The 27,722-nt window shown below is 35.4% G+C and overlaps 1 protein-coding gene across 13 annotated transcripts in view; it reads left to right on the forward strand.

Annotated features, from left to right (window-relative positions):
• Positions 1 to 27,722, forward strand: part of LRRC7 (leucine rich repeat containing 7) — a 552,029-nt gene that overhangs the window by 171,120 nt on the left and 353,187 nt on the right. For 12 of the 13 annotated variants that reach the window (XR_006712370.1, XR_006712369.1, XR_006712368.1 and 9 more), the window contains exon 3: positions 24,820 to 25,022. Coding sequence is in view for 10 of the 13 variants with exons in the window: in XM_045477806.1 (XP_045333762.1) it covers positions 24,820 to 25,022 (203 nt within the window). In the remaining 3 variants the exon portion in view is untranslated. Of the gene's footprint in view, positions 1 to 20,668; positions 20,674 to 24,819; positions 25,023 to 27,722 lie in introns of those variants that run through there. The other variant, XM_045477809.1, reaches the window with a different exon arrangement.

Here is a 27,722-nt window from a genome sequence, read left to right on the forward strand (position 1 = left end):
TAACAATCCTAAAATATGTATGGAACCACAAAAGACCATGAATAGCCAAAGCAGTCCTGAAAAAGAAAAACAAACCTAGAGGTATAGCAATTCTGGACTTCAAGCAATATTACAAGACTGTAGTCATCAAGATAGTATGGTACTGCCACAAAAACAGGCACATAGATCAAGGGGACAAAATAGAAAACCCAGAAATGGACCCACAACTATATGGTCAGTTAATCTTTGACAAAGAAGGAAGGAATATCCAGTGGAAAAAAGATAGTGTCTTCAACAAATGTGTTGAGAAAACTGGACAGCAAGCAACATGCAGAAGAATGAAATTGGACCACTTTCTTACAACACACACAAAAATAAATTCATAATGGATGAAAGACTTAAATGTGAGACACGAAACCATAAAAATCGTAGAAGAGAACACAGACAACAACCTCTTCAAACTTGGCTATGGCAACTTCTTGTTAGACACATCTTCAGAGATAAGAGAAGTAAAAGGAAAAATGAACTATTGGGACTTCATCAAAATAAAAAGCTCTGCACAGTGAAGAAAACAATCAATAAAATTAAAAGACAGCCTTCAGAATGGGAGATTATATTTGCAAATGGCATGTTTGATAAAGGGTTAATATCCAAAATATAAAAATAACTTCCCAAATTCAACACTCCAAAAACAAATGAACCAGTGAAGAAATGGGAAGAAGACATGAACAGACATTTTTCCAAAGAAGACATTCAGACAGCCAACAGACACATGAAAAGATGTTCAGCATCACTCATTATTAGGGAAATACAAATCAAAACTACAATGATATATCACCTCACACCAGTCAGAATGGCTAAAATTAGCAACATAGGAAACAGCAGGTGTTGGCAAGGATATGAGAAAAAGGGAACCCTTTTACATTGTTGGTGGGAAATGCAAACTGGTGCAGCCACTCTGTAAAACAGTATGGAGGTTCCTCCAAAAGTTAAAAATGGAACTACCCTATAACCCAGCAATTGCACTACTAGGTATTTACCCAAAGGATACAACAATATAGATTCAAAGGGGTACATACATCCTGATGTTTATGGCAGCATTATCAACAATAGCCAAATTACGGAAAGAGCACAAATGTCCATTACCTGATGAATGGGTAAAGAAGATGTGGTATATATACACAATGGAATATTACTTAGCCATCAAAATAATGAAATCTTGCCATTTGCAACATTGTGGATCTAGCTATAGTGTATTATGCTAAGCAAAATTAAGTCAGTCAGAGAAAAACAAATACCGTGTAATTTCACTAATATCTTGAATTTAAGAAACAAAACAGATGAACATATGGGAGGGAATTTTTTTTTGAAAAAAAGGGATAGGGATGCACCCCATAAGAGACTCTTAACTACAGAGAACAAACTGAAGGTTGAAGAGGGGGATGGGAGGGGGGTGGGCTAAATGGGTGATGGGTAATAAGGAGGGCATTTGTTATGATGAGCACTGGGTGTTGTACGTAAGTGATGAATCACTAAATTCTAATCCTGAAACCAATATTACACTATATGTTAATTAACTAGAATTTAAATAAAATTTGAAAAGAAAAAGAGTCTGTTTCTTGTTTTGCTCTCTTTTTTGTGTGTCTTGTTTTTTAAATTATACATATGAGTAAAATTATATGGTATTTGTCTTCCTCTGACAGACTTATTTCACTTAGCATTATACTCTCCAGCTCCATCCGTATTGCAATTGGCAAAATTACGCACACACACATACACACACATATATATACCATTTCTTTCACATATATAGTATATATATATAAATTTCATATATATTATATTTTATATATTTTTTATATTTATTATACATATGATTTATATATTATATATATATGTACCATTTCTTCTTTATCTATCAATGGACCACTTGATATGTGTGTGTATATATATATATATATATATATATATATGCACACACACACATATATATGTATATACACACATACTATTTCTTCTTTATCTATTTATCTATCAATGGACACTTGGGCTGCTTCCATAATTTGCCTATTGTAAATAATGTTGAAGTAAACATAGGTGTGAATATATTCTTTAAAATTAGTGTTTTTGTATTATTTGGGTAAATATTTAATAGTTCACTTGCTGGATCATAGGGTAGTTCCATTTTTAACTTTTTGAGGAATCTCCATACTGCTTTCCAGAGTGGCTGCACCAGTTTGCATTCCCATCAACAGTACAAGAAGGTTCCCCTTTCCCTGCATCTCTGTTGTTTCCTGTGTTGTTCAATGTATCCATTCTGACAGGTGTGAGGTGATAACACATTGTGGTTTTGATTTTTATATCTTTGATGATGAGTGATATTGAGCATCTTTTCATGTGTCTATTGGCCATCTGAATGTCTTCTTTGGAAAAATTTTTTATTCATGTCTTCTGCCCATTTCTTCACAGGATTATTTGTTTTTGGAGTGTTGAGTTTGAGAAGTTATTTCTATATTTTGGATACTAACTCTTTATCAGATGTATCATTTGCAAATATCTTCCACTCTGAAGGCTACCTTTTAGCTTTATTGATTGTTTTCTTCACTGTGCAGAAGCTTTTCATTTTGATGAAGTCCCAATAGTTCATTTTTGCTTTTACTTACCTTGTCTCTGAAGATGTGTCTAGTAAGAAGCTGTTATGACTGAGGTCAAAAGAGGTTGCTGTCTGTGTTCCTCTCTAGGATTATTATGGTTCTGTGTCTCACATTTAAGTCTTTTATCCATTATGAATTTGTTTTTGTGTATGTTGTAAGAAAGTGACCCAATTTCATTCTTTTGCATGAAGCTGTCCCGTTTTCCCAGCATCATTCATTGAAGAGACTTTCTTTTTCCTATTGCATATTAATGCCTCTTCTGCCGAAGATTAATTGACCGTAATCATGGATTTGTTTCTGAGCTTTCTATCTTGTTCTATTGATTTGTCTATTTTTGTGCCAACACTATACTGTTTCCATTACTAGAACTTTGTAGTAGAACTTGAAATCTCAAGTGTCATACCTCCAGCTTTGTTTTTCTTTTTCAAGATTGTTTTGGTTATTTGGGTTCTTTTGTGGTTCCATCCAAATTTTAAGATTATTTATTCTACTTATATGAAAATTACTGTTGGTATTTTAATAGGGATTGATTTAAATCTTTAGATTGCTTTGGATATTATGGACATTTTCACAGTATTTGTTCTTCCAATCCATGAGCATGGAATATCTTTCTATTTGTTTGTGTTGACTTCAGTTTCTTTCATCAATGTTTTATAGTTTTCAGAGTATAGGTCTTTCATCTCTTTGGTTAAGTTTATTGTTAGGTATTTTATTCTCTTTGGTACAGTTGTAAAGGGGATTGATTTCTTAATTTCTTTCTGTTGCTTTGTTATTAGTGTATAAAAATGCCACAGATTTCTGTACCTTCACTTTGTATTCTGCAGCCTTACTGAATTTATTTATCTATCAATTCTAGTAGTTTTTTGGTGGTCTCCTTAAGGTTTTCTACATAGAGTATCATGTCATCTGCAAATGGTGAAAAGTTTTCCTTCTAACCTTGCCAATTAGGTTGTCTTTTATTCCTTTTCGGTCTGATTGCTGGGATGAGAACTTCCAGTACTATGTTGAATAAACGTGGTGAAACTCCATATTCAACTCTTTTTCCTGAGGTTAGGGTAAAAACTCTAAGTATTTCACCATGGAGTACGATGTTAGCTGTAGGTTTTTCATATATGGCCTTTATTATGTTGAGGTATGTTCCCTCTAAACCTACTTTGTTGCATGCTTTTATCATGAATGGGTGTTGTACTTTATTAAATGTTTTTTTTTTTTTTTGCATTTATTGAAATGATCCTAAGGATTTTATCCTTTCTCTTGCTGATGTGATGTATCATTTTTATTTATTTGTGAATACTGTACCACCCTTGCATCCCAGGAACAAACTCCACTTGATTGTGGTGAATAATTTTTTAAATATATTGTTGGATTTGGTTTGTTGATTTTTTTTTAATTAATTTATTTATTTTTGAGAGAGAGAGAGCACAAGTGCAGAAGGGGCAGAGAGAGAGGGAGAGACATAATCCCAAGCAGGCTCTATGCTGTTAGCATGAGTCTTGACTCACGCTCAATTTCATGAACCGTGAAATCATGACCTGAGCTGAAATCAAGAGTCAAATGCTTAACCGACTGAGCCACGCAGGCACTCCTGGTTTGCTGATATTTTGTTGAGGATTTTTGCATTTATGTTCATCAGAGATATTAGCCTGTAGTTCTCTTTTGTTTGCAGTCCTTTATCTGGTTTTCCTGTCAGGTTAATGCTGGCCTCATAGAATGAATTTGGAAGATTTCCTTCCTCTTCTATTTTTTTGAATAGTTTGTGAAGAACAGGTATTACATTTTCCTTTAATGTTTGGTAGAATTCACCTGTGAAGCCATCTCATCCTGAACTTTTGTTTGTTGGGAGTTTTTGGTTATTGATTCAATTTCATTGCTGGTAATCAGTCTGTTCAGATTTTCTTTTTCTTCCTGATTCAGCTTTGGAATATTATATGTTTCTGGGAATTTATTCATTTCTTCTAGGTTGTCCAATATTTTGGCATATAATTTGTCATAATAGTCTTTTATAATGCTTTGTGTATCTGTGGTGTCAGCTGTTATTTCTCCTCTTTCATTTCTAATTTTATTAAGTCCTCTCTCACTTTCTCTCTCTCTCTCTCTCTCTTTTTTTTTTTTTTGGATGATTCTAACTAAAGGTTTATCAATTTCTTTGATCTTTTCAAAAAACCAGCTCCTGGTTTCATTGTTCTTTTTTATCGCTTTTTAACTTTTTGTTTCATTTATTTTTGCTCTAATCTTCATTATTTCCTTCCTTCTGCTAGTTTTTTGTTTTGTTTATTCTTAACTCTTCTAGCTCCTTTAGATGTAAGATTAGTTGTTTATTCAATATTTTTTCTTCCTTCTTGAAGTAGTCCTGTATTGCTATAAACTTCCCTCTTAGAACTTTTACTGCATCCCAAAGATTTGTACCACTATGTTTTTCTTTTCACTTGTCTCTTTGTTGTACTTTTTTTAATTTCCTCTTTGATTTCTTGTTTGATGCATTCAATGTTTAGTAGCATGTTATTTAACCTCCATGTATTTGTGCTCTTTCCAGATTTTTTCTTGTGGTTGATTTCTGGTTTCATAATGTTGTAGTCACAAAAGTCACAAAAGATATATAGAATGATTTTATTTTTTAAAAATTTATTGAGACTTGTTTTGTAGCCTAATATGTGATCTATTCTGGAGAATGTTCCATATGCACTTATAAATAATGCATATTCTGGTGTTTTAGGATGAGCTGAAATGTAAACTTTTAAGAAGAAAAAAATAATTATTGAGGTAGTATGGCTGTATATATTTACTCTATTTCTATTTAAAAGTGGAAAATGTCTAAAATATATGATTACCTGCTCTTTAATTTCTATACTCTGCCCAATTATATCTATTATAATCTTTACAAAACATACCACAATACTCATGATAACTGTGAGACAAGCAGAAAAAAAAAAATAATTATTCTAAATATATCCCCTTTACTATGGGGAAAATATTTTTAAAAATATAAATGAAATGTTTATTCTAAGAAGATAAAAAGATTACTTTAATAACCAGGTATATTCATTTATCTCAGTGTCCAGCTTTTTCCCTGCTCTGAGCTCTACATGCTCTTAACCTCAGCATACACATACAAACACACAAACATGATGCATATAAATTCATTTAATGAGTTCCTTTCTAATATTATTAAAAACTAAGAAGATGTTCTAGGAGAATAATGACATTATGTTACTTTTTTGCTTTAGATTACAGTTGGCCCTTGGTTCTTAGCCTGTCTAGGAAGACTGTTGTTGCTACTTACTGAGAAATTAGGTGCATTTTTTGTCCATTGATGCTTATCTCTGTACCTTGTTTTGTTCTACATATATCTAGAAAATGTGAAATAGAAAGAAAACTTGTTCTGACAGCATTTATATGTTTATCTCACTATAATTGGCAGAGGTAGGTTGCCCTCTAACTGGGTTCATGAAACAAAGGAAAAACAGAATTTATATTACTATAAAAATTATTTGCTCTGTGGCATCCTGTATAAGTAAGAAAAATAAGTATTCTTGATTTAAAGTTTGATGCAAAATTTCAAGGTCAATCAACATAAGTGCTATCAAGAGGCATTTCCATTTGAAAGGATCTATGACAGTGGAGAACAAAATCTTATAATTTTTCCCCATTTATTCACATTATTGTATATAACACTTACATGAAACACAATCAAACGAAGGATTAAATTCTATTACCTCTTCACCTATAAGGATACATCCTTTGTATGGTCATTTATGTTGTTCTCTTGGACACACCTGCTCAAAAACTATGACCAATAGTAAACCTACAAAAATATCTGGATTATTCACACACCGAGACTGAGACTAACTGATGAAAATAAAATGTTTCCTATTTGAAGCCACTGAGTTAAGTCCATTCAGCAAACTGATTTTATAAGCACAAAGAAGGAGCAAACAAAGGATTGAAAACACTTCAAATTATACTTTCCTCTATCAAACTTACAATGACTGAAAATAAACTGATAACATATATTATTCAAGGGAATAGATATTCATATATAATATTCTGGGCATTAGCAATTGGGCAGTTTTGTAATATTTACCAAGAAGGACAAAAGCGTTTAAATCCTTCTCACCTAGTAAATGCACAAGAACTTGTATTTGAAATTGTTTATCAAGGTATTAGTTATAATTGGAGAAAATGGCAAACATATAAATTTAAAGCATAGAAGAAAGATTGGTCACATAAATTGGTAGACATATTCACAACAGAAGATTTCGTCATCTTCAAAAAGTATGTTTCTAGGAATGTTTAACGATATGAGAAAATGTTTATAGTATAATGCTAAGTAGAAAAGTACAACACAGAACAATATATTTAATTTTAATGATATGCATGTGTGTTGCATGTTTGTGCCTGTGTGTATGTGTCTGTATGCATGTACCTAGAGTACAACATTAAGTGAATGATAGAAAATACTCCACTATGTTTATAGTGCTTTATATCTGGATAAGAATGTGGTGAATTTTCTTTTATTACACTTTTCTATATTTTCTAAGTTCTTAATAATAAATATGTATCACTTTTATATTCTGGAGAAAATAACAAATGAGATTTTAAGTAGCGATATTTTGATTGAACTGAACTATGTGCCCACCATGTCTAAACAACTCTTCTCTCATTATTCTTATTTTTTTCTCTGTCAGTACAATAATATTCATTAGAAAAGTATCCTTCAGATGTATTTCACATGATCTGGTGGTTAATAGCATACTTTCATGTCGTAGACTCCAGATCTAGAGTTCTTTCTTGTCCAGCAAGAGAGTGGATGCAGGGTTGAAATGTGAGAGAGGCTAATGTCCAGGAAGAGACAAGAGCCCTGAGTATGGGTGCTTGCTCCATTCTTATTACGATTAGAAGGCTTACAAGCGTGATGGACATGCACAAAGAGAAAATGAAACCATGAACATTAACTCATGGGCATGGAGGAAAGGGGGTTTCAAAGATATGTGGTGTTAGGGATTTGGGTCAATACAAAACAAAAGTCTGGTGCTGGATGGAAGGTTGTTTACAGCAGATGTAAGGCACCACCTCTGTTTACTTAAACTAGCCTAGGAGACATGAAAGACAGAGCATGCTGCTTCAGGGTCAACAAGGCAACTTTCCTTTGCTAGTTAACTCCCCTCTGGGCAACTTCTCCCTGCTGTGGTCTATAGCCCTGTTTACCTGTTTACCTATTTTGGTCCTTCCTTCCTGTGAAAGCAGCTTTGTGCTATTATACTAAATTGGGGAACATTTCCTCCCTGAATACCTAATCTTGTCTATGTCATTTTTGATGCTTTCATCCTGAGGCTTTTCTATTCTATGCCTTTGTCCTATACTGGGGACTTTGCCCTGTGTACCTAATCTTATTTACCCAAACTTGGGTGTGTTCATCCTGTGGCTTTCTAATTCTTTATGCCTTGTTAGCCCATCAGTGCAGTGCAATTCCCAAGCTTATTCTCCACACTTTCAAGGTAACATAATTTCTATTTTTATTCTCTTTCAAGTGTTCTTTAATTTACTTCCATTATCAGTTTAGGATGTACATATTGACATATAGTGCTATCTCTTTTCTATTAGAACTGTTCCTTCTAAACAAGATATGCCCATCATTTTTGCATGATAACTACCATATCCATTTTTCAAGACACTTCTGAAATCTTTATTTAAGTCTTTGGGTTAAATTTTTATGTTAGAGTAGTTTATTATAGTCACTATGTGTATTCATGAAAAACACTGACAGTCATTTCTTTTCCAGGATGTTTATTTCTGAGAATAAGGAGGTAACCTATCCATTTTGTTCTTTCTGCTATGTCACACATAGCGGAGTGCCTAATTTTATACTTTTGTTGGGCAATTTTGTCTGTAACTGAAACTGAAGTTTTAAATTTACTTCAAACAGTTGGTGAATTTAAGGCAAAACAAAAGTTCCATCTTTGCCTGTCTTCATTAATCTGTACAAAAGAGAATTTCACATTGCATGGCTATCTTGGATTAGGAGAACAACATCAAAAACAAAGGACAGAGCTTATGGTCTAATTAAGAACTCACACTACCATGGAGTGCCTGGGTGGCTCAGTTGGTTAAACGTCTGACTCTTGATTTCAGCTCAGATCAAGCCCCGCATTGAGCTCCATGCCACCAGTGCAGAGCCTGCTTGAGATTTTCCCTCTGTCTCTCTCTCTCCCTCTCTCTCTGTCTGTACCTCCCTGGCTCATAGGTGAGTGCACTCTCTCTCCCTTAAGATAAATAAATAAACTTAAAAAAAATAAAAAGAAGGAACTCACACTACTTCAGGAGACTGACAAGAAAACAATTGTAAATAAGTCTTTGCCATATTGGGCCCTGAGTTTTATAGATGCTGGTTAGGGGCCACCTAACTTTTGAATGGAAGCTGATAAAGAGGGTTGAGTTAGTTTGTTAGGGCTGCTATAACAAAGACCACCAACTAGATAGCTCAGACACCAGAAATTCTTTGTCTCATAATTCTGAAGTCTAGAAATCCTAAATCAAAGCATTGTTAGTATTGATTCCTTTGGAAGACTGTGATGGATGGATCTGTTCCAGAACTGTCTCCTTGGCTTATAGATGGATGTCTTCTCCATGTCTTTTCACATCTCTCTGTGCGCATCTCTCTTTACATGTCTTCTTTTCTTTTTTTAATGTTTATTTTTGAGAGAGAGAGAGAGAGAGAGAGAGAGAGAGCATGAGTTGGGTAGGGACAGAGAGAGGGAGAGGCAGAATCCGAAGCAGTCTCCAGGCTCTGAGCTGTCAGTGCAGAGCCTGACAGGGCCCAAACTCATGAACTATGAGATCATGACCTGAGCCACTTAACTGACTGAGCCACCCAAGCGCCCCCAACATGTCTTCTTTTTATAAGAATGTCATTTATATTAGAGTGGGGTCCCATCCTACTCTGTTATGACCCCATATGAACTAGTTACACCTGCAACAACCCTATTTTCAAATTCTGAGATACGGTAAGTTAGAACTTCAACACATGAATTTTAGGAGGATATAATTCAACTATAACAGGGATAGTAGAGGAAATTTTTCTACAAGGATAATCCCTGAGTCTAGTTAAAAACAGTAAGGAAGAGTATTCCAAAAGAGATGATCAAGCAAGATAGTTCAGGAGAACAGGAAATACAAAGGCACAAAAGCATGGAATACAAGGCAAAAGTGTGGTTTGCTAGGGAGACTGTAGCCTTGGCAGAGGCTTAAATTCTGTGCTTCGAAAAATAGGATTGATAGTGAAGGTAGCAGGGAGCTGTGAAGAATTTTACATGTGTTTAGATTTTAATTTTAGAAATGTTTACTCTGGTAGCACTGTGATCTTTATGAAGTACATTCTGTCCACCAAAAGGACCCCATTGTTTAGGTGTGCTCTTTTCATCCCAAGAGCTCTCCTACCTTTTTAAAGCTTTTTCCAATCCTCTTTGCTAAACGGTTTTTCCTGGTTTCATTCTCTTAATTCTTTCAAATTCTATTGCCTTTTACCATTTCCTAAGCACTTTAATTCAGTAAGAATTTAAGCAAACAACAAATATTCTATATGTAGCTTTTGTTACTTACAAAATGAATAAAGATAAGCATTTAAATACTGAAGATGCTTTAATTTGTTATGTGAAATTGTACTTTTACTCATATCAGACACTAACAATGAAAACCATCTAAGAATTATTACAAAGTAGTTCCTTTTAAAATGAGTCCTTTTAAAGTTGAGCCTGGGTGGCTCAATCGGTTAAGCATCTGACTCAATTTCAGCTTAGGTCATGATCTCATAGTTTGTGATTTTGAGCCCCGCATCAGTCTCTGCGTTGATACCACAGGTCCTGCTTGGGACTCTCTGTCTCCCTCTCTCTGCCCCTCCCCCATTCATTCATTCTCTCTCTCTCTCTCCCCCCCCCTCTCTCTCTCAAAATAAGTAAATAAACATTTTTAAAATATGAGCCTCTGATTCTGCCATGGTAACTTTCATGAACATTTCATTTAACAATTATTAAATCTCTAAGTGTATTATGACATGCCTTTAACTTCCTAGCAGAAAGCTTCTTAAATTAATTTTTCTTTTATTTTAACTCTTTTTTCAGCCTGAAGGTGACATCAAGTAGGCTTATATGTTTCATAATCTCTTAAAATCTTTCCAATTATAAAGTAACTGCCTAGATTTATACCCAAAGCAACTTAATTGATTAAAAGATCATCACTACAAGCTCTGTTTATTTAGTTGTTTCAAAATGGCAACATTTGCTCTAACCTGAAGGCACAAGTACCACCATCATCAGCATTAATTAAAATATTAATAAACATAGACAGTTTTAGAAGTTATCTATAGTTATGATTGAAGAATGAATATAAAGCAGCAAGAAATACCATTTAAAAATCCTTTGTTCAATCTGCTTATGTCAGATTGAAAGCATAGGTCTTTTATCATGTCTTGTGAAAGGCACTATATTGACATTGTGTCAACATCACAAAAGGCAAGGAATCCCTGAGATGAGAGAACTACATGGAAAATACTTTCTTAATAGCTTTTACTAAAGCTCCTACTCAAGAAAGTATGAAATGTTTCACGTAAAAGGACTTTTTACAAAAATAAATATTGGTCATCATATAACTAGATTTTCATTAAATAAAATATTTGACCAGGACACCTGGGTGGCTTAGTCTGTTCAGTATCCAACTCTTGAATTTGGCTAGTCATGATCTCCAAATTTCTTTCATGGGTTCAAGCCTTGCACTGGGCTCCATGCTGACAGTGCAGAGCCTGCTTAGAATTCTCTCTCCCTCTCTCTTTGCCCCTTCCCTGCTCATGCTCACTGTAAATAAATAAATAAATCTAAAAGAAAATAAAGTATTTGATTAAACTACATCTAAATATACTATACATATCTCTAGCTCTTCAATAAATCCTGCTGAATAACTGATCTTTTCCTAGTAACTCAGCCATCATTAAGAACATAAACCATTGTCTTATACCACAGTATAAAAATATGTCAGGAGATATCAGAGTATAAAACCGTCATCTGAGTAGCTTATTCAAGGATGAGATAAGTGATTAGGCTAAACTTCCAAGCAAACTTATGTTTCTAGTAATTAAATAGCTTATATCTGACTACTTCCAGGCTACTACCTTATTCTGTATCTCTGTCTAAACAAGCCTTCAGAAACTATTTCAGAGACATTATTTTAGGTTTTACCTTATTAAAGTTAGATCCTTGAAAGTGTCCTAGTGGTTTGTAATTGGTTTCTTCGTGCTACTCTTGGCTGGCTGAGGTTCACAACTTGCCTGAGAGCAATATTCTTCAAAAAATATAACTGTAACAGTTTTTTTTTAAAAAAGAAGTAGAACTTTTTCCTGAACTTGAGCTATTTTTAATCTAATCTTGAAGTTTGTTCTCTACTGTCTTCTATAGCTATATTTTCACCTTTAAGTAAATCAGCAGATAAAAATTTTAAGACAGGATGTATGGACAGAAAAAGAAGTATTAAAATATTGTTATTAATCTATGTGGTACAATAAGGAGAAATTTTGAGTAAGTATATGTCATTACTTATTACAGATCTTCTCTCAAGAGATTTTTTTTCCAGATTGATTCTATAATCCTTAGGTTGATGTTCTTTAGGGTAGTTAGTGTTATGATGACAATATAAATGATGAGGAGAAGGAAGACAAGGAAAGCAGCACTATTTATAGTCTAGAATACTTAGACAAGACTTTGTAAAGAAGAATTTAAGCTTCCATAAGTGATCCAGACTCAAGTGGATTTTTTCTAACAGCACATACTGTGACCAGTAGGTGAGAAAATAAGTAGAGTGAAAAAAAATATTCCATTTATTATTCCAAGAAGTTCCATTCCACAGAGTTTTGTAACATCTGGTACTGTGATGTTTTAAGACCTGCAAACCAATTATAATAGCCAACAAAAGAAATCACTCAATATGATTTATAAATATTTAAGCATTTTATCATAGATTGGTTGGATGAGTATAGAAGAAGAAAATGAATAAGAGACATTAGGTATTAGGAGTGGTGCAAGCTAGAGCATAGAACTGGAAAAATATGTTCCTACAAGTAAAATGGATGAAAAATTAGGTTGAAGATAGCTTGAATGCCAAGCTAAAGAAATTTGTAGACTAGCCTTTCCTAAAATGTGTGATTTAGAACACTAATTCTTTTCAAAAATATTTATTTATGTATTTATTTATTTATTCATTTAATGGTTTATTTTTATTTTTTTTTTCAACGTTTATTTATTTTTTGGGGGACAGAGAGAGACAGAGCATGAACGGGGGAGGGGCAGAGAGAGAGGGAGACACAGAATCGGAAACAGGCTCCAGGCTCTGAGCCATCAGCCCAGAGCCTGACGCGGGGCTCGAACTCACGGACCGTGAGATCGTGACCTGGCTGAAGTCGGACGCTTAACCGACTGCGCCACCCAGGCGCCCCTTGGTTTATTTTTTTTAAGTTTATTTATTTTGAGAGACAGAGAGAGCAGAGGAGGGTCAGAGAGAGAGGGAGAGAGAGAATCCCAGGCAGGCTCCATGCTGTCAGTGTGAAGCCCGAGGCTGGGCTCAAACTCTGAAACCATGAGATCATGACCTGAGCCAAAACCAAGACTTAGACGCTTAACCGACTGAGCCACCCAAGTGTCCCAATTTATTTTTGAGAGAGAGAGAGAGAGAGAGAGAGAGCAAGCAGTTGTGCACAAGGGCAGGGAGGGGCAAGAGCACACGGCCTGAAATCATGAACCATGAGATCAACCTGAGCTGAAATCAAGAGTCAAACACTTAACTGACTGAGCCATACCGACACACCCAGAATGCTAATTCCTAATTAGAGTGATGAACTTAAAGTTTTTAGCTTTTAAGTTTTTTTTAAGTGCCTTAGGCAACACTGCTTTGAATAAAGATAAGCATATTTCTTTATCACAAGACCTCTCTGAGCCCTTTATATGCTAATGTACACTGCTTATTTCTTGGAGGAGAATATAACCCAGGAACATGGGCTGGGACATATTACTGTTGAAAATGTAGACTCAGTGAAGCTTCTAGAACAGGGGAATGGAGATCATTTTATAAAACTAATCAAGATATTTAATGTACATGTCCATATATAAAATGATAAAGCATTAATATTTTCTTTTATAGTAATTATCATCATGTGCAATTATAGATTTATTTGAAAATCTCTTTATTTAATATTCATCTCCCTCACAGTCCAGTGAATTCATTAGAGCAGTGACCAGAGTTATTTTACTCACTGTTTTTTTTCCTAGCATATAAACCCGTATCTAGCGCATAGTAGACATTTAATAAATATCTGTTGAATAAATGATTGTAGAGGAAAGATATCTGAAAATAGTATACTTTTATTCAGTAGTACTTTTAGCAATGCTACTAGGAGATGGCAAGCGTCTGAACTAGATTGAGTGCATGGTAAAGAAAGGAAGGGGAAGATGTAAAATGTTTAATACAGAAGAAAAAAAAGGAGCAATAAAAGATAATGCCAAGGTACAGACTTGAGAGAATGAAAACACAATCAAAACAAAAAATCAAGAAAGAGAGCACAGTGTCTGGTACAGAGTAGGAGCTTAGTAAATATTTCCAAATTCTGCGTTACACAAGTTGAGTTTTAATTAAAGAGTGAGTGGTAGCTCATTAAGCAGTTAGAAACTAAATCGGGGATAATGGTTTATATTAGAAATCATTCATAGAAACTCTTTGAAGTCTCTTTGAAGTCAGTAGATGAAAATTCCTGGGAAGAATGTGCAGAGAGAGACAGAGCATTACCGTTCTTAAAATAAGTAACTTGTCTAAAAGCAGAACTTAGAAATATTTTTAATATGCTCCTTCTCAGTACCAAGCACCATGCTTTCCTTCTTGATTTCTTGTTTTGATTGCTGGCATGATAGCATCAGCATTAAAAACCACAAGGGGGTTTGTCCTAATAACAGTTCATTGATCTTCATGAAGATAAACTGGTTTCCTTATGTTGATAGCAAATCAAACCATGTATAACAGTTGCAGGCTTGCAGATATTATAATGATAAAATGAAAACAAACCCATGAAATCTGAGTATTTTTTTAAATATAATTATTTCAACAGTCAAAAAACAAAGAAAGAAGCCTCAGATGTTCCACTTGGAGTCCCAGAATCACCGTGTATCTTGTCTGGATAAGGAGGTTTCAGAGACATACTTAAGGTTAGGTAATGGCTTTAAAGATGTTTCTTGAAGTAGGGCATGGAGAGAGTTTGGCAGGTTTCCATATCCCTGTGGCATACTTAGTAAAGCAAAGGGTTTCTCAGTGAATAAATTAGAAACATTTGTCATTTGAAAAATGTAAGACTGTGCCAGCTAATGAGGACAGCCAGAGTATTTATCACAAATCTTAGAAAGTTTGAACTTTCCTTTGTCCTTTTATCTTTCCAGGTATGGAATATTAGATAAGGATAACGGGACAAACACAGACCTAAAAGCCTAGGGAATGCAATGGTATAAGTCCAGGTGTTTTGATACACATATTCTTATTGTTTGAGTCAACTACCACAGGTATAATTCTCAAGTGGTTGAAATTATCTTTCATTTAATCAATAGAGAAGGATTTGAAGAAAGTAGCAAGATAAGTCTTTTTGTTACTTCACCTGTATTAGTTCAGGTTAGCAAGCCCTGCTGTATAAATGCATTTGACTTTGGGAGAGTGCTTGAAAGGGAGACTATTGATTGCACAGTGGTATGGAAGAAGAAAAATCTTCTTTAGCAATTCATATATATATATATATATATATATATATATATATGATTGAGTTTTAAATCCCTTTGAAAAAACAAAAAATCTAAGAATTACTTTTTTTGGATATGTGCTAAGGATCTGTGCAAAGGAAGTCAGACTGCTTCTGAGTTAAAGTACAAATATTGGATGTGGAGCTTCTGTGGTATACTGGGCACTGGTTGTGTTTCAGAGAAAAGCAAATATGTACTTCTGTATATCATGTATGTAACATGTATGCGCTTTCTTGTGTTTTGTGCTCTTCTCAATTCTTGAAACACTTTCTCCATTCTAACTTACTACATTCCCCTTCCTTTGACATTCAAAAAAGTCTTTAATACTGATTGCTAGTTAGGAGAACAATGTTATTTGTACCTATGTAACAATGATATTGTACCTATGAAATATTCTATGTGTAAATCACTGTCAAGTGTGTGTGTGTGTGTGTGTGTGTGAAAGAGAGAGAGATAGAATTACTGGTAAATTAATGTCTTAGTAAATTCTTATATGTTAATCTATATACATGACTGCTAATGTAATACATAGTCTGCAAAAGGAAAAAAAAATCAATGGCTTTAGAGTAAGGAGATATGAGATCTAATTTCAGGTATACTACTTATTTTGTGTGTGATATATACATCACAGACTCACTAACTTCAGATTATGATTAAAGTATGGAAAATATGGGGTGCCTGGGTGGCTCAGTTGGTTAAGCGTCCGACTTCAGCTAAGGTCATGATCTCACAGTTTGTGGGTTCAAGCCCTGAATCGGGCTCTGTCCTGACAGCTCAGAGCCTGGGGCCTGCTTTGGATTCTGTCTCCCTCTCTCTCTGCCCCTTCCTCACTCGCACTGTGTGTGTGTGTCTCTCTCTTTTGAAAATAAATAAACATTACAAATAAAATAAGGAAAATAACATATGAATACTTATTTCTTGTGAAAAAAACCAAGGTGATAAATTGTAAACTGGTTTGAAAATTTCAAAAACCTGTACAAATAAAAGTCATATAATCATGTTTAGCCCCCAATTTTCATTTAATAGTTAATATTTAAAAAAATTTTTTTAAGGTTTATTTATTTTTGAGAGAGAGAGACAGAGCATGAACTGGGGAGGGGCAGAGAAAGAGAGAGAGACACACACACACACAGAATCTGAAACAGGCTTCAGCCTCTGAGCTGTCAGCACAGAGCCCAATGTAGGGCTTGAACCCACAAACTGTTAGATTGTGACCTGAGCTGAAGTTGGATGCTTAACTTACTGAGCCACCCAGGCGCCCCATAATAGTAATATTTTTAAAGTACTCTGAACCAGATACTAGACAAGTTACTGGAAATATGCTTTGTTGAACAGACTAAACATGGTACCTCTCTTCACAGAACTTTTAATTTAGTGAACACTATCAATATTGATTAAATTATTAAAGTGTGAGAAAAGGGAATTGCAGCATATAGTTGGAACATATTCTTAGAAGTCATAGCCTGCCTTGATGAATAGAGGCCATTTTCCCTTAATATTATTTTTTTAAAGGCAAGGGAAATTGTGCTATATAGAGACAGCCCTATTTCTGAAGGCCCTAGCTAAAAAAAAAAAAAAAAAAAAAAAAAAAATTAGTCTTAGTAATGTGAAAGAAATAGTGAATGCAAAGAGCTCAGAAAACAATCAGAAAAGTGGAACCTGGCCAGGCTGCAAGGGGGCTAGGTGTGAGTGTGGAAGGTAGGAGTTAGACCTATAGGACTCTATTATTCTCAACAGGCCAGTAAAAATTTTTGACTTTGCCTAGAGGGCAGAGAGGACTCAGTGAAGTATTTGCAGCAAGAAGGTGATATAATATTTGTTTTATAAAGGTCACTCCTGCTGTACTGTGGAGGGAGAACAAAAGAAAGACAGAGACAAGTATACATGTAAGAGATAATAGTCTGAGCTAGGTTGCTGGGCACCAGAAGTGAAGAAAAATAGGCTTCATTGAAGAAATATGTAGGCTATTTAATCATTACTACTTGGTGATTGTTAGATGTGGAGTGTAGGTACTAGAGGAGTCAAGAACAATGCCAAGGTTTCTATCTTGCAACACTGGGTGAATCGTATTGCTGCTCACAGAGACGGAGAACACGGGAGGGGGAAGAGATTTAGGCAGAACAGTAATTGCTAGCACTTAGTGAATGCTTAAAATATGAAGACACAATTCTAAGTGCTTTGTATGCACTCTGTTATTTGATGAGGGACTAAACATAGGGATAAAATAATGTGCCTCGTCACACAGCCAGGGAGTTTTGGCTCCAGCGTCCAAGCTCTTGACTGTGATGATGGGCTCTATACCTTTCAAGAGCATCATGTCAATTTTGAACATGTTATGTTTGAGATGCCCCTAAAATATAAAGTGGAAATGATGAGGGAAATAAGTCTGAGTAGATATAAAAAGAAATTTCACAGCCACCTATTGTCAAAGTTAAATGAGGTCAGAGTTGAGAAAGGTGAATGAGATTGTAAAGGAAGAACTCTCTTTACAGTTAGAAGGGTACCAAGCCTGAGGACGTGGGGGCATATCTAATATAAATCTCAGGGTTTATTAGAGAGGATGGCACCTTCTCAAAAGACTTAAATGGAAGAACCGAAGTGGAAGGATAAATGTCAGAAGAGAATGATGTCAGGAGAGCCAAAGGAAGAGAGCATTCCCAAAAGAAGGATGTAGTTCCCTGCCCAGTGCTCCTAATAGGTTAGATAAAAAAGAAAAAAAAAGTATGACAAGGATTAAAATAAAACTTTATTTTAAACATGGAAGTTAATCCCTCACCATCCTTATTTATCTAGTCTTACAACCCAAATTATTCCATTAAACTAAAAGAAAATTTAAAATACATATACTCACAAGGGCAGAGAAAATAGAAGAGAAGGTATCAGGAAATACTAAATTTCAACAAATTTTGAGATAAAAGTGAAAGAAGATGTAGTTAATATCATCTACATACAAAATACACTGTTAGCTACAATATAAAGTACGCACAAAGGGATATGAAAACTGATTTACTGCATAGACCTCCTTAGAGTCTGGGAGATAGCAAATACCAGGCAAGGAACTGAAGATACTTAGTACTGAAAATAGGAAAATTGACTGAACTACTCTCTATTTAAAGCTACATCACTATGTCCCAGACAGAAGACCAGAATATTCTTTGGCTTACTGCCAGATCATCCTGCAGTGAAACCTATCCTGCATACCAAACTTCCAATTAACTTCTTAGAGCTTCACTCTTCGATACTAAAGGACAGTCACGAATCACCAGATATTTATAGAAAACCCCTATTACAAAAGACAATGATCAAAAGAAACAAACAGAAAAATAGAACTCAGAAATAACATAAGAAGCAGGGGACAAAGACAAAAAGTCTATAGTTAATATCTTCTGAAAGAAATGAAAAAAATATTGCACCCTGAAATACAAACAGGATACTATGTAAAAATAGCATTCAGGAAGCAACAAATAACTTTTGACAGTAAAACTATGCCATCAGATAAAAGATCATTTAGAAGATAAAGTTCAGAAAAATCTCTCAGAAAATAGAATAATAAGACAAAGACAAAGAAATTACAAAAGAAAAAAATAAATAATTGAATTACAGGATAAATCTAGGAGATAGGTCTTATATCCAGCTGATCAAGATTGAAGAAAAAGAGAAAATAAAAACAAAGAAGATGATAAAATTAACAAATAAAAATAGAAAATTTAACAGAATTAAAAGATAAGTGCTTCCAAAGTGAAAGGGTCTGTCAAGTACCCAGTACAGTGGATTAAAAAACACATCAAAGCACATTATCATGAAATTTCAAAACACTAAGGATAAGATAAAAATCCTAAAATGTTCTCATGGAAGAGAAAGGTGGGTATAAAACAGGATTTTTGAATAGTAATGGAACTGGATTTTGGGGCAACAACTTTAAAAGCTGTAAAATAAAAAAGATGTCTTCAAATTTATGAAGGAAAATTACTTCTGACCTGTAAATATATATCCTGTCAAACTTTCAATTGTTTTTGGTGAAGTTAAACCATTTTCAGACATGCAAAGCTCTCAAAAATGTATCTACCTGAGATCCTTTCTCAGGAAGTTACTAGACGTTATGTTCTACTTTGGAAGTTATATTCCAATAAATCCAGAAAGAAAAAAAAGACACAGGATTCAGAAAATAGAAGACATAACATGAGAAAGAAATGGAGGGGCGCCTGGGTGGCGCAGTCGGTTAAGCGTCCGACTTCAGCCAGGTCACGATCTCGCGGTCCGTGAGTTCGAGCCCCGCGTCGGGCTCTGGGCTGATGGCTCAGAGCCTGGAGCCTGTTTCCGATTCTGTGTCTCCCTCTCTCTCTGCCCCTCCCCCGTTCATGCTCTGTCTCTCTCTGTCCCAAAAAAATAAATAAACGTTGAAAAATTAAAAAAAAAAAAAAAAGAAATGGAAAATTCACAGAATGATAGTGAAGAGACATTTCAGGAAAATATATATATCAGATCTAGAAAAAAAACAGACATTCAAGATAGGAACAAGAAAATACAAACAAACAAAAATAAACAAGAGGATTATTTCAGAGGAAAAAATGACAGATTACACTTATTTGACTATACTAAGTGGAGATAGTCAGAAAATCGAATTAATAAAAGGTACACAGAAAAATCAAGCAAAGGAAAAAATAAGGAAATTAAAAAAAATTAAAATGTGATTGAATTACAATAGTGTATAGTCATAATAAAATAAATCCTATTGATTTGAAACAAAATTTCTGTATTTTTGCTTGGTTAGAATAAAAGTGTGTTGGAATTTATTAGAAGAAAGTTAAACCAGCACATTACATGTTCGAAACCTGCAAGGGGTGGCTGAGTGGCTCAGTCAGTTAAGCGTCTGGCTCTTGATTTCGGCTCAGATCATGATCTCATGGTTTGTGGGATTGAGCCCACATCAGGCCTCAGCACTGAGAACATGGAGTCTGCTTGGATTCTCTCTCTGCCCTTCCCCTAGTCACTGCTCAGGCTCTCTCACTCTCTCACTCTCTCTCAAAATAAATAAACATTAAAAAAAAAAACAGTATTGAAAAATAAAGGAGGGAAACTATAATCAAGTTATTTAGAAATTTAGAATGAAGAAAAGCTAAAAAATTGAAAGTTATTAGATATAGGGAGTATAAATCAGGAATGGAAGCAGTTATGATTAAGAAATAGTCCAGGTAATGAGATACCAAAGTCATCAAAGGGTGAAGAGGAGTGTTCAAGAGATAGTAAATGAATTGCATGAGGAACAGAGGAAGGATGTTACTGCTAGGTAATAAGACTATCAAAGGAACAGGGGTTTTATAGGATGTGAGAAAAGTAATCATTTTTAGAGAGCAAGGGGGAAAGCAATTCCACTTTCCAGCCCTGAAGTATTTAAGGCATGAGAATGTCAGCATGCCCTACTTTTAAAGGCTTCAAGTGAACCAAGTTTTAGTTGAGACTGAGAGAGCATTCAGTGAAGAGGGCAAGGCTCAATGAAGTTTTTGATCATGATATAAGGCACATTCTCCATGTGCACAGGGAATAGAGAAGAGAGAAATTGGGCCAGGGGAAAACTTCAGTATATTGTGGGGATGAGAGAAGGGATACAGAGGATGACCAACAGAGACTCCATTTTGGGGAAGTGAAAGGGAAAGAAGTCTTAGTGAACTGAGTTCCTAAAGTCTTGGTGGACAGTGGATCCTCTGACCAAATGGTTTAGGTGCAGGCCTGAATATTCTTTTTCCTCTTGGTTTATAATAAAAAATTTGCAGTGGCAACAGCAGACAAGTATCAAGACATAGTCACATGGTTCAACACAACAGAGTGAGTGAAGTCACTGGACAACACAGGCAGGGACAATTGATTCCACATTCATCTGTGGGTCAGAGAGGCAGACAAGGGCATGTATATACCCTGAGTTAGCTCTATGACAGAACAGCTGGGTGGTTGGTGTGAGTACTAGTGACTCAAATTAAAAATCTGTGAATCTTTCAAGACCTCTCCATCCCTCCCTCCACAGTCTCCCCTTCCATCTCTCATTTAATGTATCACCAACACATTGGATTCTGTTTCCAAAATGTCTTCCTAATCCGTCACTTCTCTCTATCCTTGCTTTCATTCTCATAGTCAAAGCCATCATCACTTACCTTTATAACTGTAATAACTTCAACAAACATTTACTAGGTGCCTAATATGTGTCAGATATTTACTAGATGCATTTACTGGCTGCCTAATATGTGCTAAAGCCCAGGTAGAGACATGGAAGGCACCAACTGACAATCAGGGATTTCAAGTGTCAAGTAAAATAACAGTTACAAAACTTTCTTTTTTTTTTTTTTTTTTTTCCAACGTTTATTTATTTTTGGGACAGAGAGAGACAGAGCATGAACGGGGGAGGGGCAGAGAGAGAGGGAGACACAGAATCGGAAACAGGCTCCAGGCTCTGAGCCATCAGCCCAGAGCCCGACGCGGGGCTCGAACTCACGGACCGCGAGATCGTGACCTGGCCGAAGTCGGACGCTTAACCGACTGCGCCACCCAGGCGCCCCAAAACTTTCTGATTCAGGTTCCTAGAAATGTAAAATTTAGGAGTTCAAGAGATAGAAAGTAATGAAGAAGAAAGGTCATTTTTTACTAAAAGGCAACCAACGGAATGGGAAAAGATATTTGCAAATGACATATCAGACAAAGGACTAGTATCCAAAATCTATAAAGAGCTCACCAAACTCTACACCCGAAAAACAAATAACCCAGTGAAGAAATGGGCAGAAAGCATGAATAGACACTTCTCTAAAGAAGACATCCAGATGGCCAACAGGCACATGAAAAGATGCTCAACGTCGCTCCTCATCAGGGAAATAGAAATCAAAACCACACTCAGTTATCACCTCACGCCAGTCAGAGTGGCCAAAATGAACAAATCAGGAGACTCTAGATGCTGGAGAGGATGTGGAGAAACGGGAACCCTCTTGCACTGTTGGTGGGAATGCAAATTGGTGCAGCCACTCTGGAAAACAGTGTGGAGGTTCCTCAAAAAATTAAAAATAGACCTACCCTATGACCCAGCAGTAGCACTGCTAGGAATTTACCCAAGGGATACAGGAGTACTGATGCATAGGGGCACTTGTACCCCGATGTTTATAGCAGCACTCTCAACAATAGCCAAATTATGGAAAGAGCCTAAATGTCCATCAACTGATGAATGGATAAAGAAATTGTGGTTTATATACACAATGGAGTACTACATGGCAATGAGAAAGAATGAAATATGGCCCTTTGTAGGAACGTGGATGGAACTGGAGAGTGTTATGCTAAGTGAAATAAGCCATACAGAGAAAGACAGATACCATATGTTTTCACTCTTATGTGGATCCTGAGAAACTTAACAGAAACCCATGGGGGAGGGGAAGGAAAAAAAAAAACAGGTTAGAGTGGGAGAGAGCCAAAGCATAAGAGACTCTTAAAAACTGAGAACAAACTGAGGGTTGATGGGGGGTGGGAGGGAAGGGAGGGTGGGTGATGGGTATTGAGGAGGGCACCTTTTGGGATGAGCACTGGGTATTGTATGGAAACCAATTTGGCAATAAATTTCATATATTGGAAAAAAAAAAGAAAGGTCATTTTTTTTTAATGTTTGTAGTTGGCCTTCTACACAATACCAAAGGCAGATAACCATCTGTAAATTCTAACTCATAAACCTGTCCCCTAAATTTCATTTTATTAATTTCATAAGTTAAAACTTGGGCTGAATGTCCAACATCTCCTAAACATTTTCTACTCATTTTCCTCCAAATAGGATTTAACCTGAGCAATTTAAAAAGCAAAATTCTGGGGCACCTGGGTGACTGTTGGCTAAGTGTCCAACTTCAGCTCAGGTCATGATCTCACAGTTCATGAATTTGAGCCCCACATTGGACTCTGTGCCCACAGGGCAGTGCCTGCTTGGGATTCTCTCTCTCCCTCTCTCTCTCTGCCTCTCTCTCTGTCTCTCAAAATAAATAAATAAACTTAAATAAAAAGCAAAATTCTATATTGTTTTTATAAACTATCACTACTTTCTAGCAATAAACTTATGCTGGTAAGTCAAATAAATGAACCAAACTTTGCATGTTTCAAGTTAATGTTCATTTAGTATTACTCTGCAGCTGGCAAACTGTACTGTGTCCGTGAATTCAAAGATGAGTAAGACAAGAACTTCTCCTCAGAGAACTCACCTAGTGGGGAAATAGAACATGTAATTGGGAAGAAATATGATTAGTGCTCTGAGAACTCAGAGGAAGACTGTAATCATTCTTCCTGGAGAGACATTCACAGAGATAGTGACCTTTTAGTCAGAATGAGACGTGCTGCAAGCAAATTATCGATAGCTGATGGTGGTTGGGCGGGAGGGAGGGGGGTCCTAAATATATTCATTTATTCATTCATGAATTCATTTGTTTATTCTACATTTATTATCGAATAAATTCATCTACCATATGTCAAGCATCAAGACAAATACAAAACAAATAAAACACTGTTCTACTCTCAAGAGACTTACATTCTAGAAGAATGACATGAAAGTTAATAAATTTGATAAAGTGTTATAATGGCATGTTATAAATGGCACAGGCCTGTGCAAGATTTTATGGCATTTGGCCAGTTTAATCTAGACAAAGATGTTACAGGAATTCCTGCCATGATTGTAACCTGTTTTCTCCCAGTGAAATCATAGGATTCATAAAGCTAGGTTCTCATTCTGAAGCAAATAACCAATCTAACTCTAATCTGTAGTTCCAGTACAATAAAAGCTTCATGAAAACAGGGACTTTGTTCAGTTTATCACTCTATCCCACTAACTACATCAATGCCTGGAACATAGTGGTTATTTAATAAATGTTTGTTCACTAATGGAATGAATTTGTGGGTAAAAAAGAGGTTATCATAAACCTTAGGAATGAAACTTGAATATTTTGGTGGAAATGGAAAAAATATAGTTTTTTTCAACAAATTACAGATGTTTGTGTTCTGTAGTGTAATATGCATAAAATTAAAAAATACAGATTCGTGTGTCAAATGAGAATGTAAGTATGGTGATTGCATTGCACAGAGTCAGGATTGTGTTCTGACTAGATTCTGCCATTCCAAAGCTGTGTGATGATGGGAAATCTCTTAACTTCTGTGAATTCCATCTGTCGTTAAATGGGAGTAAAACCTATAGCTTACATACCATACAGGGCTGTTCAAGTGTTAATAATATAATGCGCACTTTCTATATAAATTTTAAAGCATCACATAATTATGAAATTTATATTAAAAGTAAATTTCTAAGGCTTTAAATATTACAGGAATTCTCTTCAAAGGAAGACAACTAAGCAGATTGTTTTTCTCTTTTTCTCTAGTGCAGTGCCTGGAGATGACCACCAAACGGAAAATCATCGGCCGACTGGTGCCGTGCCGATGTTTCCGAGGTGAAGAAGAAATCATCTCAGTTTTAGACTACTCCCACTGCAGCCTTCAGCAGGTGCCAAAGGAGGTCTTTAACTTTGAGCGGACATTAGAGGAGCTTTATCTAGATGCCAATCAAATTGAAGAACTACCTAAGGTAATTTTTGACAAAACCTAAAGTATATATACTGTAAATGAGTATTTCATAATTTCAAAGACTTTACTAATGATGTTAACTATAGCCTTCTATCTGGAAAATTGACAAATTGTTCAAACTGATATAACTTTCCCCAATATTCTTTTTACCTTTTAATACCACTCCATTTGTCATTTCACGTGATATGCTTATAACCAATTGAACTCCATGGAAATCATCATTTTATGAATTATGCATTTAGATCAATATTGGTGCATTGAGATCAATAGTTAGGTTTGGAAAAGAAAGGAGAAACATGACACTCCATTCTAGAACTATAATTTATATGTTGTATATTAAGGTAACATTGTTTTAAAACTTTGAATTGTATGTTCTAAGTCTAGGAAATACTTTTACACACATACACACGCACACATACACACACACACACACACACACACACACACACACACACTACTATTATGAAAACCATGCTGTTGTTTCCAGAATTTTGAATCTTTGATTATTATAGACATTACTGGATTTATATGACATACAAGTATAAGCACAGTGTAGCTAAAAATTTTAACTAATATCAAACTTTGTGCACACACACATACATACACATTGCCATTATGACATTATGCTATGCGAAGAAAATGTCCTTGTTCTCTACCGGAGAAAAGATTGGATGATAAGAGAGTAGCTAACGCAGACCAAAACTGCACAGCAGAGAGTTTCAAAATCTAAATCATTGTATATTAATGATCATCTAAATAAGTGACTCATATTAAGTAGTTGGTATGGCATTTATCTGTGAAGGATTTACACCATGGCTCAAAGGGAAACAAAAAAATGTCTTGCAATACATTTCCATTGCTTATGCTTAAAAAATGCATATTAAATACCTAGAAACCAGAAAAAGAACCTTCCATAATAAAAGCTAGCTTCATTATCAAATTCTAAGAATAATATGCTGATCAAAACAAATTATGATTAGTTGTTTCCACTTAGGATTATGAATTATGGTATTTATATAATACTTCAGAGACCGGAACTATTTAATGTGTACTTCAAAACCAAAATACTTCATTTTTGACAATCAAAGTATATAGTGTTGTCTTGGATCTTTGGTCAGAAGGTGTGGGTCAGTCCTAAAGGAAGTTTTAACTATACAGATTAGCATGTACATGCACATCGAATAGAGACTGGCATGAGCTGAGCTTTTTCTCCCAAAGAATATGAACTTCTTGAGAACAGAGATGGCACCTTATTCATCTTTGCCTCCCTGTACAGGAGCATGCATGGTGACTTTCACATAATGGATATTCAATCTCTTTGTTGTTGCCGCTAGGTAAAACAATGCAGAGAACTTTGTGTATTACAGAACTTGATTAGCAAAACTATGTAAGGTTTAAATGATTCATAAATGTGACATTTAGCTTGAATTTAGAAAAATAAGTACAAGTGTTTTTTTTAGAGTGGGCTAATATAAGATTGTCAGATTAAGTAAAGGACATCCCATGAAATTTGAATTTTTAATTAAAAATCAGAAAATTTGTGGTATAATTATGTTCTAAATATTGCATTCGATATACTAAAAAAAAAGGGTTATTTATCTTGGCATCCTGTATTTTTGTTTGTTAAATCTTGACACCCCTAAGCCAACTAGTTATTTAAAATCATTTTCTAGATCCATGCAACAGTTTCCATAAGACAAATAGTAAAAGCATGGTTACTTTTTTTTAAGTTTATTTATTTATTTTGAGAAGGGGTGGGGGGGGGGGAGAGGCAGAGAGAAAGAGGGAGAGAGAGAATCTCAAGCAGGCTCCAGGGCTTGAACTCACAAACCGTGAGATCATGACCTGAGCTGAAGTCAGATGTTTCTCCTACTGAGCCACCCAGGTGCCCCAAGACATGGTTTGTTAATCAAGCAAGTATTTATTTAGTGTCTATACTTATTACACAGTGTTTGAGGCTATAGGGGGATAGAACAGACATAAATCTCAATCCTTACTCTCAAGGATCTAACAACCTAATTACAGAGAAAACTGAAGCATTAGAAGCAAGCATGATAGCGTGTAATCAGAGCCAAGGAGCCAAATACCGTGGTAGAGGAGTTTCATCCTTGCAGGTGGAGTGAGAGGGCTTGACCAAAAGGTATAGATGCAAAAATTGAGATGGTATATATGGAGAGGGAGACGAGAGTAACAGCAGAACTGTGATGAGTCTAGAGCTGCAGTTACATGTGAGGGAGTGTCAACAATATGTAGGTAGAAGAGAGAGAGCAGGGAAGACCCAGATTAGGAAAGGTCTTGAGAGTTGCACAGCATTGTTTGACTTGATGCATTAGGCAGATAATGTCATTAGAGAGCTTACATATCAAGTAAGTAACTAGGAGCCTAAGTGAGCTTGGATTAACAATACATATAAATTGGGTGGCTAAGTTGATTAAGTGTCTGGCTTTTGATTTTGGCTCAGGTCATGATCTTACAGTTCATGAGTTCGAGCCCCACATTGGGCTCTGCAGCCAATGGTGCAGAGCCTGCTTGGGATTCTCTCTCTCTTTCCCTCTGTCTCTGCCACTTACCTTCTTGTGCTCTTTCTCTCTCAAGATAAATAAATAAACAAAAAATAATAATACAAGTGAACCAAAGACTCAATGTAATTTCCCAGTGTATTGAATTGAGGAAAAATTGTTGGTATGCTTTATATATTTCA

The sequence above is a fragment of the Leopardus geoffroyi genome, chromosome C1 (genome assembly GCF_018350155.1).
Source record: "Leopardus geoffroyi isolate Oge1 chromosome C1, O.geoffroyi_Oge1_pat1.0, whole genome shotgun sequence".
Classification (NCBI taxonomy): Eukaryota; Metazoa; Chordata; class Mammalia; order Carnivora; family Felidae; genus Leopardus; species Leopardus geoffroyi.